The sequence below is a fragment of the Vidua macroura genome, chromosome 1 (assembly GCF_024509145.1).
Source record: "Vidua macroura isolate BioBank_ID:100142 chromosome 1, ASM2450914v1, whole genome shotgun sequence".
Classification (NCBI taxonomy): Eukaryota; Metazoa; Chordata; class Aves; order Passeriformes; family Viduidae; genus Vidua; species Vidua macroura.
This window is the reverse complement of record NC_071571.1, coordinates 4131910-4150325: the sequence shown is the minus strand read 5'-3', so window position 1 is coordinate 4150325 and position 18416 is coordinate 4131910. Positions and strand designations below refer to the sequence as shown.

General features: G+C 42.1%; 1 protein-coding gene across 2 annotated transcripts in view; it reads right to left on the bottom strand.

Annotated features, from left to right (window-relative positions):
- The window catches only part of CRHR2 (corticotropin releasing hormone receptor 2), a 146898-nt gene that overhangs the window by 22489 nt on the left and 105993 nt on the right, over positions 1–18416 (bottom strand). For both annotated transcript variants that reach the window (XM_053976122.1, XM_053976129.1), the window contains 3 exons: positions 16907–16967; positions 12699–12771; positions 321–406 (listed from right to left, as the gene is read on the bottom strand). In XM_053976122.1, coding sequence (XP_053832097.1) covers positions 321–406; positions 12699–12771; positions 16907–16967 — 220 coding nt within the window. The remainder of the gene's footprint in view (positions 1–320; positions 407–12698; positions 12772–16906; positions 16968–18416) is intronic.

Below are 18416 nucleotides of genomic sequence, written 5' to 3'. Positions count from 1 at the left end.
ACACAGCACTTACTGTGTACACACTTGTGTACATCTAGAAATGGATAAATTTGTCCTCACATGAGCCCAAATCCTTCAGATTTCATAGAAAGGAGGGGATTCTATGTGTGCTGGGGCAGGTGCAGGCCTGAAGTGAAATGGAGTGGACAGAAAAAATGCAGGCAGGCTTTTCTGGAGAGCCTGCACAGATTAATAATGTGGGCCTAATTTATGAGCTCCATCAACAGTGGCACCTGGAAAGACAAAGGTGGGACAAGGACAGGACAATCAAGGCAGAGCTTTGATAGCACCAGAGCAGCAGCAGTCACAAGCTGACTTACCTGTACTGGATTGTTTCTGAAGTGGTTGAAGCTCTCAGCTTTGTCATTAAAATCCTAACTATGTTAAATAGAAATACAAAATTTATCTGGAAAAGAAGGGAGAGAGAGGAGAAAAATGCAACCAGTCAGTAAAATAATGGCTCACAGGATATGCTACACCCTAAAAAGCACATTTTACGGTTTCAATCTGACTGAAAACAGCCTTTTGGTTTACCATTGATTGCAACAGACTCCGAAGTTGACTAGAAACACCAGATTATACAACAAAGATCCAACACTCTTAATGCTCCCAAAACAGCAGTGAAAATGGAGTAGCTCATTATTGCCCTAACCAGGAATTATTTTTACTCCCTTTTCACCTTTTCTGGGTGCAATGAGGAACTAAAGGTGCGATTGATGGATTTGCCACCCCCCTTTTCAATCTGCTGAGCTGGGTAATTATTATTTGTGCTGCAGCCTCACCACTGAGAAGTGATATTTCCTCCAATTACTGTTGTAGCATCTGCTGGTGACTTTCTTGCATAGTGCAAACAGGGGATTAAAAAAAAAAACCCAGCAAACTGAAGAGAAGATTGACTTTTAGACTGTGATCAGTGGAAGGATTTGGCTCTTAGGAGAAGGTTTGGAGATGCTTTCAGAACATAAAGCAGGGCAGCTTACAAGACATGGGTCTGTCCCAAAGTTGTCAGAACTACACAACTGCTGAGGTCCCAGCACAGCTGGGGAGAAAATATTTATCTCACACATAATTCCAGGGGCTCCTGGCATTTTTCAGCCCCTGAATGGAATAATTCTGTGATTGATATCTGAATATTTACAAACACCCCAGCAGAGCTGCTAACTGAAAGGTGTTCTCAAAATATTCTCCTTTTTCCCCTGTGCTGTGGGGTATATTTCAATGTTTACATATCTTGGCATCCATCAGAGCATTCCCCGTGGCTCCTGTTCCATGGCTCAAAACAAATGGAGCAATGAAACACCTGAGCAGACACTGGGAGACTGGCAGCAGTGGGAATTGTGCAAACACCCTAAGTGAGATACAAAAATGCTGTTCTAGGTGTTAACACGGCTTTTTTGAAAATTATTTCCTCAGCAGAGCGGGGCCCTGGGGAGTACAAGAAGCAATCAAAGCACTGCAGACTGTGTGTTTGTTCTTCTCAGATTTGTTTTTTTTTTGTCATATTAAGACCTTGATACTGGTTCGTGCTTTATTTATCAGAGACAAAAGCAGCTCCATATCTGTGGTTTGAGTTGAATCTTAAACTCCTTACACTGGTGACTGCCCCGTTCTTCAGTAACACAGAGAGAGATGTTCAGGCAGTCTCTGCTCAGCAGGAGGTGAATGGAGGTGACCTTCACCCACAGAAAGAAAACTTCCCTCTCTGCAGTTCTGCTGCTGAATCTTGAGGTTCTCCATCAGCTCAGAGCCATGCTTGGGTTATTTCTACCAAGGATGCAAAAAAGGCACCAACCCAAAATGTGTCAGCTTTGCACTTGCAGTGGAAAGTGCCAGACTGAATTACAGACTCCTAGGTAAGAGCAAACTCCAAATATCAGTGGGACTGATCACATGCCATCATCGTGATGAACTGGGCTGAAGAAGGCATTTCAAGTTTCATGAGCCCTACTTCAATGTGACAGCATCCTGCCATCTGAACTGGAAATTCAAACTGCCACAGCCTGCATCAGAAAATGAGGGATTCTGGCCTTTTGTGAAATTCATTTGCAGAGGCGTGATTCATCAGTCCAGAAGAATTGCTAGCTGGAAATTCTGGGAGTCCTTTGACCAGAAACACTCTCATTCTACAAAAGTCTGCTTTTAAAATTCTCCCAGTTCAGCTGCCCAAGCCCAGAGCAGAGCAGCACCTGAGGCACCCCTGAAGTCTGTGAGTGGCACTGGCACAGGTGACACAAAGCTGCTGAGAGATATCACCTCCCTCCAGGAGCACCAGGGAGGCAGATTCCTCATTGCTGACTTTTAAAAAACTGCCCAGGTGACTGAGAGAACCCTGCCAGGACAGGATTTCTAAGCACATTTTCTAGGAGAAGGTAACAGCAGCACTGGCCACTCAAACTGAATCCTCCTCCTGAGTAATCTCAGTCTGAACCTCAGAGTGACTTTCACTCTGCTTCTTCCATTATTGTTGTAGTCTTCTTTTACCAGTCTGCCTTTACTTAAAAACCAGAGAATTTTTTTTTTTAAAGGCTGGTGAATGGCACAGTTGGAAGGAGAATACCCTGAGCTGGAGGGAAGGTTCTGGAAAAATGGGTCTCATGTGTATGCCCAAGAGGTGATGGCTTGGATGCAGAGGACCATCAAGTCAGGAGAATCCTCCGGCCTTTTCAGTGCATAAAGGGAGGTTAGAAGAATAATTCACAGCTCCTTTTGGCTTTAGAATCTCCTTTAGAATGCGTGAAGCTCCTTCAAGACTTGGTTTTCCACTTTCTCTGAAGCTTCTCTGCCCAGCTCTTGCTGCAGCAGGAGAGGACATGAGTGCAGCCCTGTTACACACTCAGCTCCTGCTGCTGCCTTCATCCCACAGTTTCTCCAGGAAAAGGAATAACTCATTCTTCCCCATTCTAGATTTAGTAGCTAAGAGAGAAAAGCCAAGTGTCTTAGCCTTGGCTATAAATCAATTCCATCCCAGAGTGAGGATTAGAAGAGCAAGAGCATGAGGAACTGAGTTGGGCTGGCATCATTTCTTGTCAGATTAAGTAGTTGGTTATTCCAAGATCTATTTATATTCACTGCAAAGAAATGGACACTTTTCAACAGTGGTACATATGACATATTTTAGAGTGTTTTTGGACTAACGGGGCTTGGACTTGAACCAGTTGCCCACATAAATATTCCACTGATCTTCAGGTTATCCCATTTGAGCCTCAATGAAGTGAATGGGCCGTGTCGATGAGGTTCTGTGACATTACAGTCTATGGAAGCTTAAAAATCTTTTTAGGCACCAGCATTTTGTCTCTGTTAAGGTTTCTCTGAGAGATCTTTAAGACTTGGATAGGGTCACTCCTACAATGCAGATCTTAGCAAGCAAAAAATCCAAGGGAAAAGATGAAAATGCGGTCACATCAAAATACTTATTTTTGGTTTTCCCTTCTAGAAGCACATTTCAGTGTGTTCACTTTTAATGATTTCTTTTCAAAAACCCCCCACTCTGATGCCTTTTCAGAAAGGCACTTGGAACTCCATTTCAGAAAGACACTTGGCTCAGTAAGGTCTTTTAGCAGCACTCAGAGTGGTCTGAAGAAACTATTTTAACTATTTTAACTATTTCGGAATTGATCTGAAGATCCATTTTCAGTGCATAACGAGATGGGGTTTCAATTGTTTGTTTGTCCTTGCTGGGCCTGAGCCCAAGCTCGTGGGGATGATGGGGGCAGTTTGCTCAGGAGAGAGGACACGAGCTGGGAATCAGAAGGGACCAGGCTGCTGCACACAGCCTGCAAGAGCTGAAGGCTTGGAGATGAAAATGGAGCTGTTTTCTCAGCTGCAGAGAATCCACCCAGCTCTAGTGGCTACCAGACTGAGCCTGATTTACAGGCAGAGCAGATGAAGCCTCTGCTCTTTGTTCCTCAGCTAGTCTGCAGTGTTTCAGAGGGGGAAAGATCTCACTCCACTCCCGAGTGAGTTTTCCTAGAAAAGAGCCTAAGTGCTGTATTGACCAAAGTACACAATTATTTGTCAAGGACTTCTTTGTTATGATCAGAGCTCTGTGTCAACAGATTAATTCCTCCGAGCTGGGCAGCTCTAACAAAACCCACACATCACTTCCATCAATGGAGACCCAGGAAAGGTCATTGAAGAGAGGTAATGATGAAAGGCAGTGCATCCTTTTTGTTTCTCTTTAGGCTCATTTTCTATTTTCATTCATTTCTGTGTATCCACGTTTTCTGCTTCCTAATGGAAAACATAACCAAGGATTTTTACCTTGACATTTACTGGTAGATAAAATGAATCCAAAGGTAAAGTTGTGAAGATAGAATAAAGTGGCTTATTTCTTCCTCTCCTTTAATTATGCCATGCTAAGAATATAATTATTGCTGGAATAAGACCCTCTCCAACTACAGATGGGAAAGAAAAAGTTTTCATTTCTTGCCAGAAGTTTAGTCTTTCCATTTCTAAATTGGGATGAAAATTCAGCCCCCCAAAATGGAGTTACAAGCCAGTGATCCAGAAAGTATTTGAGCCATCTGTTTTGGCACTGCTCTATTATAACCTGAACACACGAGCCCAGAAACTCTTCTGAACCAAAAGAAGCTTTTCAGTAAATGATTTTGCTGGCAAAATTATTCTCTCATAAAAACCAAACTCCACTTGAGAGGAAATTTATCTCTCTTATCAAAATGAAATAGCCCAAGTGCACAAAAGAGGCAATGCTGACTCTGAGGGCTCCTTTGCAGTTTTCCCCAAGCCCAGGAGTTTAATAGGTATGTCATTAAGCTCTGCTCTTTTGAGAATTTAATGGACAACTAGCTTTTATTTTGCTCATTTTCTGCTGGCTTTTGTATTTTATGCTTCATAGAAAGCTTGTGCTCCTCTGCTTCCTAGAATGTTTGCTCCTCTTCACTCCCAGGAATTGTAAGAATTATTCTATTTAGGTTTCATATTTTTATGCAGTGCTGTAAAATCACCTCAGGGTTAAATAACCCAAATTGGGATCAGAACAGTCCTTTGAGTGGGAGCTCTGGATGCTGCCATCTCAGATGTGCACTCAGATGTGCACTCTGCCAATTAATTAATGCTTTGTTTTAATTGTTCCACCATGCTGGCCTGACCTGATCCTCAGACAGAGCTCTTTATCACAAAAGTTTCCTTTTCAAAGGTCACAAGCACGACGATGAGCCCTTTGGGCAAAGGGCTAGAAAACACTTTTATGTACAATCAGGAATAAAGATTCCTGAAATCTTTATTTGATTAAGAAATCCGTATGTGATTAAGAAGAATGAACATTTCATAAACAAAAGTAGAAAATTCAGAAAATTTGTAGAGTATCCGTGGTGCTGGGCACTTATTGACTCCACAACTACAAAATATGAATAGCAAAAAGTCAATAACAGCAACGGTGGCAAAATGGGAGAGAAATTCTGGATGGACTGTAAGCAAACCAGCACATTATCTTTGTGCTCTGTGCAGCTAGCACAACCTGCATGCACAACAGCAGAACTGATGATAAAAGTCCTGCAAGAAGAACTCGGGGATGTCAACAGGTCATGAACTGCAAAGCTGCAGCAGTGGAGGAACTGCTCATCTGTAGAGGAAAGAAATTTCAAAAAAAAAAATCAATAGAAAAACTAATTTGATTAGTGTTTGAGAAAAAACATAAGCTATCCAGATAGGAAGGAGAAGGGGAAATGAAAAAAAGATATCAATAATAATAAAATCTCAGTCTCTGAACAGAACAATGCAGAAGTGGAAACAGAAGAGAGAAGAGAGTCAGTAAAAACTAAGAAAATATTCAGAGAAGCAATTGTATCAGCAAGGAGGATGCTTACACAGGACTAGGGAATGCTTTCCAGCCAAAAAAAAAAAAAAACAAACCCATAAATGAAATGCATACAGCTATATACACAGGTGAGATACTTCACATAAAATAGTGAGTAAGAAAACTTTGAATTCCTTAGAAGATCAGAAGGACTTCAGCAATGTGGACTGTGGTGTTTGAAATGGAGCATGACAGATCAAAAGAATTGAAGACAGGGAAGGGCTTCAAACTGAAATAGAGTTGGTTTAGATTTGATAGTAGGAGGAAATTCTTCCCTGTGAGGGTGGTGAGGCCCTGGCACAGGTGCCCAGAGCAGCTGTGGCTGCCCCTGGATCTCTGGAAATGTCCAAGGCCAGGCTGGACAGGACTTGGAGCAACCTGGGACAGTGGAAGGATAACTCTCACTTTTGAAAAATTCCATTTTGTCAATAAATCAGCTGATTTTGTTGATAAGCTTAAGCACCTCCACTCTCTGATGTGACGAACTTGAAAAACACCCTGTCTTTCCACAGCCTTAGTTTTGAAAAACTGAATTATTAACTCAGGTGCTTACTGATTTTTTTTTTTCCTGTCAAGGCCTTCCAGAGCATCAGCCAGTGGTTGCTGCATTGAGATACTGACATTTCCCATAACCTGAAGCTGGTCTGGATAAACTCTTTGTGAAGAAGAGAAACAAGGTGTGAAAGGAAGAATGATGTGGTTTGTGAAATCCTCTGAAAAAGTCAGTTAGAGAACAAGGGAGATCCAGTGGACAATCCCCTGAAAGGAATTCAAATTCCAAACTCCAGAGGTTCCCAGAGAAATCTGGCTGTTGCAGGCTTGAAGGGAAGAGCACTGTGCATAAGAACACAAGGAAAAAGGGCAGGAATACATACATACATACATACATACATACATATATATATATATATATATATATATATATATATATATATATGTGTGTGTGTGTGTGTGTGTGTGTGTATGTATATATACACACATATTATTCTGATTTCTCAATGGAAAAGAGGCTACCAGCAGATCTGTGCTGTTTCACACAAATCTCAGTGATCTGTAAAAGGGATTGAAGAACAGGCTGACAGATTTTTACTGGCATCAAACTGCTCAGAGCAGCAAAAATGAAGACAGATTGCAAAGAGCTGTCCAGGGACTGAGTGATCAGGCAATAACTGGCACAGGAAATCACCTGATGTGAAGGTAACATCATGGGGGAGACAAAACAATCTCAGCTTTACATGGAGAGTTATGAGCTTTGGGAGTTTTCATTCACAAAAGAAATGCTGGAATTACACTCACTGGCTCCCTGAAAACCTCATCTCAGTTCTCAGCAGAAGAAAGGAAATAAGAAATCCTCCTGGAATTACTGAGAAAGAAAATAAAGCAGGCCAGAGGATGCAGATGTAAAAATCCATTTGTGTGGTCACACCTTGATTACTGGGGCCAGCTTTGATCTTGCCACCACAAAAATCTTTCTGCATCTTTCATGAGCAGCACATCATAAAGATCTCTTGGCTACCTGTGGTTTTCTCTCCTGAGAAAAATTCCACACTGAAATAAGGACCCTTAACTCCTCTACTTGTCATCCAGGAATCTCAAAGCAAGGGAGGATAATTTTTAAATAGATAATTTTAAAATAGATAATCATTAAAGTGGCTTTATAGCTGGTGAAGCTGAGCTTTGAGCAGCAATCTAACTTATTCAAAGTTAAATAAATGATGAAGGCAGAGGCAGAAGTGAATTCCAGGGCCTTCCCCACCTCATAACACCCACTCACTCCAGCAGCTAACTGGTTGTAGTGAATTATTTTCAACCAGACACAAAAAACCCAGAGGCTGCAAAACTGTTCAGTTCTCAAGCACAAGAGGGAAAAAAAAAAAAATCTATTAAAGCTGAATGAAAGGTTTTTGGGGAAAAAAAGTGATCTGCCTGTTTGAAAAATTACAAATTTTTACAGTCTCAGCTCTGAGAAATATTGCAGAGCTGTTCATAGCTGGGGTCAGCACATGGCAGAAGTTACTGAGGGAAAAAGCAGCTCAGGTAACTGCCTGTGGTGCCTCTTCTCTGAGCTTTGTCCTCTGGCCCTGCTCTGTTTGTGTGGTTCACCAGTTCTTTGGCAGTTTTACATCTCAAAGTGAACACAAGAAATGTGTTTTCCTTAATAAAATCAGGAGGATTCACTGATTTTATTAAGGAATTCACTTCCCTGGCATTTTTTTCCAACCCTTTCCTTCTTTTTTAGCTTCAGAGAGGGGTGTGTGATTAAAACTCAGTTATGTGACTCTGAGAAAAGAATTAAAAAAACCCCAATGTGCTCATTTGAAAAGAAAGTACCTAATAGAGTGTGTTTTTTCAGTGCTATCAGAAGTTAAATTTCAAAGCATCCAATGTGCTCAATTGTTAGTTCTCTTGTGGAATATGTACAAGTCAAAATCCATTCAGGAATTAAACAAAAAAAAAAAAAAAAGATGATTACCTAAATTTTCTCCCTCAGATGTTTTGTCAATAAAAATACAGGTTTCTTGCTCAACATAGAGAATCAGCATTTATATTCAGTTTCCTTTTTTTCTGCAATTGTCTCTGAAATAGTTTCCCTATTTTCAACCCAAGTCAATCTCTGAGCTCCTTCTACACAGACAAGTAGAAAATCAATCAATCAATCCAACAACTCCACTGCCTCATTCAAGGTTTTGTACCCAAGATACAACACAATAATATGATCTGGAGATGGACTTGAGGGCTGCTGCCATGATCAAAGGCCTTTTTGTGGCCAGTTTTTGTTTCCCAGTGAGGCTTAGAGCTCCTGCATGACCTGTTCCTTGTGTGACACCATCCTGTGCTGCAACAGCTCAATGCACAGAGGTAAGAAAACGAGAAATCAAAAGCAGTGGAAATAATTTCTGACAGAAAAAAAAAAATCCTTAAAAATAATATTTAAAACAGAATTGCATCTTTAGAAGCAAGTTTTATCCCTCTAAGAATATTCAGCACTCCAATCATACTGCCACTGGTTGGTGCAATGATGCTTCTGGAACACACCAAGATGTGCCCAAGAGGTAACCAAAGATCACCTGTTTTGTAAATGAACCCAGTGGGAAGAAAAGCTGATGTCTGACTCCAGTTCAGAAGGCTGAATGATTTCTTTATTATAACTATGCTATAATACATTAATATACTATTTAAAGGAGATACTAAAACTACAAACCTACTTTTCTAACTCACAACTTGTGACCTTCTCTCTGAGAGTGCAGCCACAGGTGGGTTGGATTGGCCATCAGGCTCAAACAATCCTCACCAGAATCCAGCCAAGCAATCACCCCAGGTAAACAATTCTCCAAACACATTCCACATGGGAAAAACAAGGAGCAGAAATAGAAATTGTTTTCTCTTTCTTCTTTCTGTGCTCCTCTATGAAAAAAATCCTGAGAGAGAGAAGAATGTGCCTGCCACACACTGAGCTCTTGGCTCTTCACTCAGGTGAGTGAAGCCAATTGTAACTTTCCCAGGTGCACAGGAACTGTAATTTCATGGAGTATTTAGAATTTCAGCTTTTAGTGTTAGTCCTCTTTTGGAAATAACACGTATTTGTTCTTGTAACACTCGTGTCTCTTTTCCCAGCAGAGGCCTGGGATAGTTGTCTCAGAGTTGTCACAGAATGGTTTGGGTAGAAGGGACCTTAAAGCCCATCCAGTGCCACCCCCTGCCATGGCAGGGACACCTTCCACCATCCCAGGCTGCTCCAAGCCCTGTCCAGCCTGGCCTTGGACACTTCCAGGGATCCAGGGGCAGCCACAGCTTCTCTGGGCACCCTGTGCCAGGGCATCACCACCCTCACAGGGAAGAGTTTCTTCCAAATATCCCATCTTAATCTACTCTCCATCATCATCTTCACGCCATTCCCCCTTGTCCCAGCAGGACTGTGCCCTGTCCTGTTTGTTCTTTCACAAAACACCGCTGCAGCTCCACTTCAGTTCCTCATTAGTTCAAATCCAGCTCGTGAGCAGTGACTGAAAGATGTCACAGAGTTGTCCTCTTCTTGAAATCGCTGTGTTTTCCACTTGTGGTGGCCACTGTTCAGTGGAGGGAAGAGGAAGGCAGCACTTTGTCTGTACCAAGGCAGAGCCAAAATCACATCTGAGGGCAGTGATGTCTGCCTGTGCTGCCCTGGGTGCATGGAAGATGTCAAATTTCAGTGCTCTTCATCCAGCATTTTTAATAGCACCCTTGAAAGGGTCAGTGACTCCAGTAGCAGCAAGTGATGCTTCAGTCATTATCTCCAGTTTGAATTTATTCACATAAGGATCAAAAAAGTGAGCATGTCAAGTGGCTTTAAGACATCGTGGGGTTGTGGGTTTTAATTAGAAACACTCCAAAAATGAACTGACACTTCAAATAAAAATAAAAAAAGCAGGGGAGCAGATTTTAGGAATCAGGAGTGTGCTGGAATAGGAGCTTTCAGATTTGCAGTTTAGTTTGCAGAGGGATGCTTTCCTCCCCCAGCAGTGCTCTCCGAGGGGAATAACCCTAAAGTGAGGGGAGGAAGGGCTCACCCTCAAATTGTATCAGCTCCTTTCCACCCCACAGTGCAATTACTGCTGTTACCTCATTAGTGTTTTAATTAGGGCTCAAGTGCAGGCAGGCCAAGGTAGGAAGGTTCAATCCACAGTGTCAGCTCTGGGCTCTTCAGTCACTGGCCCAGTTGAGAGGGGTCTCAAGGCTGTTCCAAATTAGAGGCAGATATAATGACCCGTACAGAAAGTGGCAGCCCCCAACCATACCTCCATCTTCTGGGTCTCTTTGGGGTCTGTAAATATTTACAGTGCTGCTCTGGGGAGAAAAAAGCCATTTTCATGGCTCTGTGGGATCTGTCAGAGATGCTACCCAATGATTTCACAGATCCTGTGGACTACAGAGGTTATAGGAAATTCAGAGTCACAGATTTCCAGGCGATGATGTGAAACCCAAGTGCTCCAAGCATCACAAATCTCCTACCTTGTGTTGTCTAAATAGGATTTATTTGTGAGGGAATCTCTGTATCAATGAGGTCAATTTACTGTGAGGCTCCTTCTGGTTTTGTGATGGCTCCCTCAGCAGCACAATTTATATTTTGTATACCACACCCATTGCTATTTCTCTCCTTAAAACATAAAGAAAAGATTTTTTAACATAAAAATATACTCTATTATGGTTTTTTTTTTTTTTTCTTTTTCAGGCCATCTTTTTGCTGTATCTTAACAATTAAACAGGAATGAACTCTCTTGCTCTCAGGACACTCACTCAGATCAGCAGCTGGGCAGCACAGAAACTTTTTCCACGCTGAATCCCATGAACAGGGCACTGACAAGGTGAGAGCAGGAGGCTTCTTAGCCTTGAGAAAGCTGCCAGTGGTGCCTGTTCAGGAGCATTTGCACCTTCCCCGTGGGGGCTGCAGTGACAAAAGGGGCATCTACAGCAAACCTTGGTTCGTTGTGAGTTTGTTGGTCCTAAGTTGGGTAACTCCCTGGGGGCTCCCCTGGTAAGGGAGACCCTCTTGGAGTAGTTTTGTGTTAGGAACGAGAGATGCATTGGACTTTTTCGGTCTTTACTTTCTGTTTATTGTTATCTTATTAAAACTTCAGCATGCTGTCTGCACCAGACTCTGTGTGCAGGAAAAACAGCACAAAAATGGCTAACAATCTTTTGTTACAAGGCCTTTTAAGTCTAATCAAAAAAAAATAAACTACTCAATTAAGAAGTGACGCCTAGATTATTTTCTTTTCTGACCCCTAAAAACCCGCAATGCGGATTTTTCTACCCAATTACAAGATATCACCTAAACCTAAGAAGAAAGAGGAAGAAGAAGAAAAGAACTCAAGACAACACCCTGTATCCTCCATCTTGAACCCGTCTATAACACACTAAAAATCCTAAAACCTAAATTTCTCACCCATGTGACATACTAAACTACTCTCTACAATCTCTACAATCTATTTCACACTTTTGTGGTTTCTGGTTTACTTTGAGGCTTAGGAAGTTTTCTCCATGAATGAGGCTCAAAGTCAGTGCTCCCCTGGGGGTCAGGACACCCCAGAGCAGACAGAGAAATATTCCCAGTGCCCTGGGTTTCCACAGTTCCCTAAGAGGGGGAACCCACTGAGCCCCGGGAATCTGCTGTTTGTTCATCTGCCTGGAAGAGCAGAATCATTCTTTTTTCAGCTTTGTCCTTACTAACAGCTAACTACTTTCCATCCACACTCAGGTTTGTTTGGTTTTTTGTTTTTTTTTTTTTTTCCTGGGAAAGCATCGCTGTGCTTCAGCTGAAGGCTCAAAATGGGTTATGAATGAGCTTCCTTCTCCCTCTGCCTAATTGTGGTTGGCACAAGAGACGGAGTGTTGGGTAAACAGATAAACAGCCTGGTAAGCGTGGGCAGCACGGGGAAGGAAACTTCACAACAGGAAATGTAGAAACAAACACACAGCAGTGCTGGTGATGGAGAAAATGGAGCTGACAGTGCAAGATGCAATTCCTGATTGTGATTATTACCTTTTTCTAAATAATGTGTGTGACAGAATTGCTGTAGTTGTCATGAGCCCCAGGTGGATGAGCAGATATTGTAATGCACCCCCTGGCTTTGAACATTTTTCCTTTCTGCCTCTCAAAACCTTGTACAAAGGCAAACAGCATTGCAGAGGGAGGAGGAAAGAATGGCCCAAACCCAAGGAAACAGCCAAAACCAAATCACTTAAATTCTTGCAGTGTTATCCGCTGTGGCCACTTTGGAGAACACCTGAAGATGTTTGGCCTTGTTTGTGTCTTATTTTCCATAAAAGCAGACATGGAACATGACAAATCAAATTTCCTCTGAGTGGGAGATGGCAGTGTCCTCCCACACACACAAACACTTACCAGGAGAACAAGAATCACTGGCCCTTGGTAGATGTAGTCAATATATTTCCCTGGCTCTTTTCCAAACCAGCACCTGTGAAAAACAAAACAAATAAGAAAGCAATTTGTAAAGGTAAACTCACTTCTTTTAGACTGCAATATGAAGGACACTGTAGAGAGGTGTTCCTTTATTCACTGCACTGTTTATATATAAATAATCAGCAAGTAATGGAATTTTCTGCTGCACATCACCTGTTGTTGGACACAGATTTGAGCCCCACTTTCCCCTTCCATTAGAACATTCATGTTCCCTCTATGGTTTTGGCTATTGCCTGTGTAAATATTTACAAGAAATATGAGAACCTGCTGTAAAAAGGATGCAGGAGATGTCTGAAAAAGGGATTAAATAAATATTCTGTGTAAGAGAAAAAAACCCTGCTATCCACTGCAGTGCCCAGAGGCACATTCCACAGAGTAAGGGCTGCTAATTAAAGCAATGTCTCGAGTTGCATGGAAATGCTGTCTAAATAAAACACTGAATGGATAAGGAGTCATCTCACTGGCTTTGAATGACTCTGGGGACCACAGGGGACTCTGGAAGTGCTCAAAAACCATGTAGATGTGGCACCTGGGGACATGGGTTAGTGGAGGACCTGGCAGTGCTGGTGAGTGGCTGAGCTCCACGATCTGAGACGCCTTTTCCAACCCTAATGATTCCATGGCCACCAAAGCCAGACAGAGCAGAGCCATCATGTGAAGCCACCAAATTCCTGCTCCAACATCCCCTTCCAGACTGTCTGGGATGAACAAAAACAGGCTGGGAAATGGACTCAGGGGAAGTGGAATCAGGTGAACTGAGTGGCCTCAGAGCAGAGGAGAGCCTGGATGTGTCACATGTGACCGACCACTGCCTTGACTTCCTCTCATTCCAAGTGTTTTTCTCCCTGCTGTGTTACACAACAAAAGAGCCCTGTGATTTCACAGCAACCCACACTGACACTCACTTCATCCTCTTCACTGAGAATAATAAATCTGCTCTGTTTATGTTGGTCAATGAATGAGAGACTGGGCTCAGGTCTGAACTCACACCATTCCGTTTTCCTTGGGGTAGTTTTGGACCAGGCCAAAAACTAACCAAGGCCAAAACTATTCCTGGGGAACAAATCTGGAGCTAGCAGGAGCCAGAGGACATTCCCAGTAGTCCACAAACTGCAGCTCCCCTGATTTTGGAGGCCAAGAAGGTTTAATGATAAACCTTGTGTGAATTATTCCATGCTATTTGGAAGTCGAGCCCTAGGAATTAATCCAGGCCCAGCTAATTCAGTATTACAGATACAGCCACGGGGTCTGCATCCAGGATTCCACCAAGCTAAGACAGCTTTGCATTCATAATTCCTTAAGGCTGAGATCATTGGAGCTGCAGATCCCTTAGGAAGTAGATTTTGGAGTTCAAGGGTCTGAGAGTTTTCTTCCCTGTCATGGATACCCCGTAACAAATCTATACAGCATAAGTTATGCCTTCCCCATGTTTGCTTTGTGAAACAGTAATTTAGTGCCACTGGAGCCATGGAAACAAGGGTAATTCCTGAGCCAGGGAGACCACAGAGCCACATTTGCACTTTTACAAGCAGCAAGATGTAATAGGTTGCCTCAAAGAGGTTGGAGTTTCTAAGACACGACCTCAAGAGTCCAGGGGAAATGAACTGGGATCAGGAAAGCTCTGGCTCAGATGGGATCCTCGTGGGTCACACCATGCCCTCGAAGCCTCTCTCCAAAATGTGGTGTTTGTAAAACAGGAGGAGCTGCTTGGCCCATTGCAAGAAGCTCTGAGTGGACAGGAGTGTTGAGGTACGCAGTGGAATCAGGAACACTTCAGTACCTCACAATTATTTGCCTTTTCTTGGCTCAATTCCCACATCCTTAAAGTTCCAAATGAATGAGGGAGCTTTGAATGTTTTAGAAATGTGAAAGATGTCTGCTATTCCCTGGTGCACTGAGTGTGAATTGATAATTTTGCAACTCATCTTCCAAAATTCGGGCATGAGAGCAAGACGTGGAATAGGGTACTTCCTCCAGCCAAGTTATCATCCAAGAAGAATACCCAGGGCAGTCTTAAATGAATGAAGCTGTGTTTTTGCATTTTATTTCTTTAATGTAGCTGGAAAGACATGAAAAAAAAAAAAAATTACAAGATATGCCAGGGTAGGAAACAAATTTCTCCAGAACTTGCAAGATCTACATTTGAGAGAAGATTTTGAAGGGTATTTTGGGAGAACTATTTTTTATTGCCTGGAACTTAAGAGAACTAAGAGAAGCAACGAGTTCCTGGGAAGCTGGCTGCCCCAACAGAGGGACTAATACAAAGCAGACTGAGGCATGTGGCAGAACTTACTGGGCTAGAAAAAGTCAGCAAATAATTTGGAACTGAACTGGTAGAGCACAAATGAGGTTCCAGGGCAAAGGCTGCTCTTGTTGCTCTTTGGAATTTGAATGTTGCTTAGCTGGAAGACCAAAATGCTGAAATTTATTATCTGAAGCCCAGTGTTGGAGCAAGGTTGTGCTGAGAGAAGAATTAATGTGGATTTATTTCCACACTGAGAAAACAAAGTTGTGGCCAAGGACAGAATCTGCAACACAGAACTCTCCAGGGGTGCTGCTGCTCCAAGGCTCCTTTTGTAGGTAGTGGAGAAAAAAAAAAAAAACCAGCTTCTTTAGGTCTGTGTTCATCTCATTAGGTTATAAACCAGATCTGTTACACTGCAGTCTAAATATTTCTAGTTAAATGGGGTGAGTAATGCTCAGAGGAGACAGTTACTTGCCAGAAACTTGATAAATGTCTGCAATTGATTAGCAATATTTCATATTTAGAGTCTTAACTGTTCCAATGAGGACTTTTAGCTAAGGTATTGCAAACCATTCTGCCAATCATCTGAACCCTTGCTCTTAATCCAACACAAGCCACTGTTCCTGCAATAAAACAATTTCTTTGAAAGCAAAAAGAGAAACTTAAATCACTGACAATTATTTGGTGCATCTCTGATGATTACTTGGTGCATTTGTGTGAAATAAAAGCCATTTAGCCACTTTTTATTCTTTTTTTACCTCTGGAAGGATACATAAACACCCTCTGAATATTGAAGAGGACAATTCAGGAAGACAGTTGTGGTAAGACTCAGATATGTAAAACATATTTCTGTTGAGTAGCACTACTTAATATTCTTCAGGAACTCTGATAGTTCTTTATGTAACCAAACCCACCACTAGGTTTTATCACTATTGTTAATTAGATCTCACTAATATTCTTCCCCTTAACAAATGCCCATCAATGAAATTACTGCAATAGCTCTTAATAATTTGTGAGAGATTTTTTAAATTGAGATTTAACAGTACTTTTTTTTTTTTTTTCCAGAGTTGCCATATTTTGCTAAAGAACTGATAAACCCCAGGCAGGATATTTGCCACAGGACCAGTTATAGTTACCTTACTGTGCAGAAAATTATCTCTATTAAATACAAAAATCTCTATTAAATTAATATTAATAGTTATTAAAGATCTCTAATATTAAAGATCTCTGTTGAATACAAATATTAAAAAGTCAGGAAGTTGCTTGAAGCATTTTTTTAACATTCTTTTTATTTTGAGCTTTTAACTACGACGAGTTACACAACCTGAACCCCAGCTCAACCTCCACACAACTCAAATGGATGTTCAGATAGAGAAAGAGGAAATTCCCATTTTTCCTGAATTTTGGGCAGTCCCAAACAGTCTGGAAGCTGCAGGCAAGTCCATGTTTGCTGCCTGTGTCCATCTGGCTGGGTCTGACCCCCTGGGAGCAGCACATGATTCCCTCAGTGCTCAGGACAAACGGACAAAAGCTCTGGCAAGGAGCAAAGTCAGGACCTTGGATTTCAGAAGAGGAACTTCCAGCTGTTTGAAGAATCAGTGGATGAAATCCCCCTGGGAACCTGTCCTTAGGGACAGAGGAACTGATCAGACCTGGCAGCTCTTTAGGGACATTTTTCTTGGGGAACAAGAGCTCTCCAATGCCACGTGTAAGAAATCAGGCAGGACAGGCAGGGACTGGGAATGGCTGAGCAAGGAAACCGAGGAAGAAGGAAATGCACAGCCAGGGGAAGCAGGAATGTGTGACCTGGGATATAGTTTGGATGTGTATTCATTTCCTAATTTGTTTAGAGAGCCACACAAACAAAAATATTAACATCACTTACTGTTCGTTTTCATAATACAGCTTGCCAATGGCCCAGGCAATGATGATTGGGCAGGGAATACCTGCAGGAGCAAAAAAAAAAAAAAAAAAATTAGGAGTTAATCATGGATGGATGGATGTGTCCATGGTACCAAAGTAAATTCAGATTTGTGTGAGGAGAGTCTGAATTAATGAATGGGAGACTCTAAATAACAGTGGTCCTATCTTGGTCTGCTTGAGATATCACAACTGCTAAGATCTTTTAATTTAAAAATGAAAAAAGATCATCTCAACAAAACTTTAGTATCAGTAAAGAAAGTTAATAAAAATATTAACAAACCCACATAAATACCTATATTTCCATAGAAGTGACCAGAAGAATTTTGGCTGACTTAAAGGCAGTTTTGGTCCTTTTTCATTTTCCTGCAGCTGGTACAGCAGAATCTTTAAAGACAGCACTTGGAAGTGGGTGTTTAGGTTTTTATTTCCCAGGCTCCAGAAGCTTGTAAACATACTGGGATCTTTAGATGAAGCACAATTTCAAAACTTTCGACGATTTTTTTTGAGTTCATTGCTCCTTATGAAACAGGATTGTGAGAAAGAATCTTGCAGTATCAGAATTTTTGGGTTTTTTTACTTTCTGAAGGATCCAGCTACTTTTAACTTTACAGACATCACTGCATTCCCTAACAAGTGTTTGTCTTAGGCCTTCCAAAGCAGCTGTTTGAAGGGGATTTGCTGCAGGAGGGACCTGGAAGGGAGGAGGAGTAAATGGAAGAGGCCTCTTGACTCACACTCAGGTAAGGACTAGACCCATGTCAAAATTAAAAGGGGAGGTTTTTCCCTCTCAATTTTCCCTTTAACTTCTCACCTCAGGAAAACCCAACCAAGTCCAGGCTCACCAGCTCCATCCCCCATTCCTGACTGCGGGTTCATGTCTCTGAAACCACTGAAATCACTGAGCTGAGTGCATGGGCAGAGCCCCAGTGACTCTCACGAGCATCTGCAGTGAGAGTAACATGACTGAAACCCCCATGGAGGAGCAGAGGTGCACTTGTCTCTGACACAGATTTGTCTCTTTTAACCTTCCCATTTTCCCTTCTGTGGGAAATGGAGGCTTTGAAGAGATGGAAAGAGAACCACGACACAGAGGGGATGGGGCTGAGTTGCTGAGGGGTCAACTTTAACCTCAGCAAGGAGTAGAGCAGCTCTGATCTCCTGCCCCAGCATCCCTGGTGGCTCCTGTGCCCTTCAAATTGTGTTTTGTTTCATCCTGTTCACCACCCACTCAAAGGGTCTGGTGCACTCATTTGCCCATGCTCTTGGGAGGAATGGACAGAGAAAATGGAAACATGTCCCCTCTCCTGAAGGAAAACATTTTACTTTTCCTTGTTAAGTGAAGGGTAGGGATTTGAGAATAAGACTGGTAAAAAAATGTGTATAAGGAGACAGAGCAGAGCCAGAATGCACCCAAAAGGTGGCTGGAAAGGTTTATTCAGCTCACAGCACTCCTACATTAGTGATGAGAGACC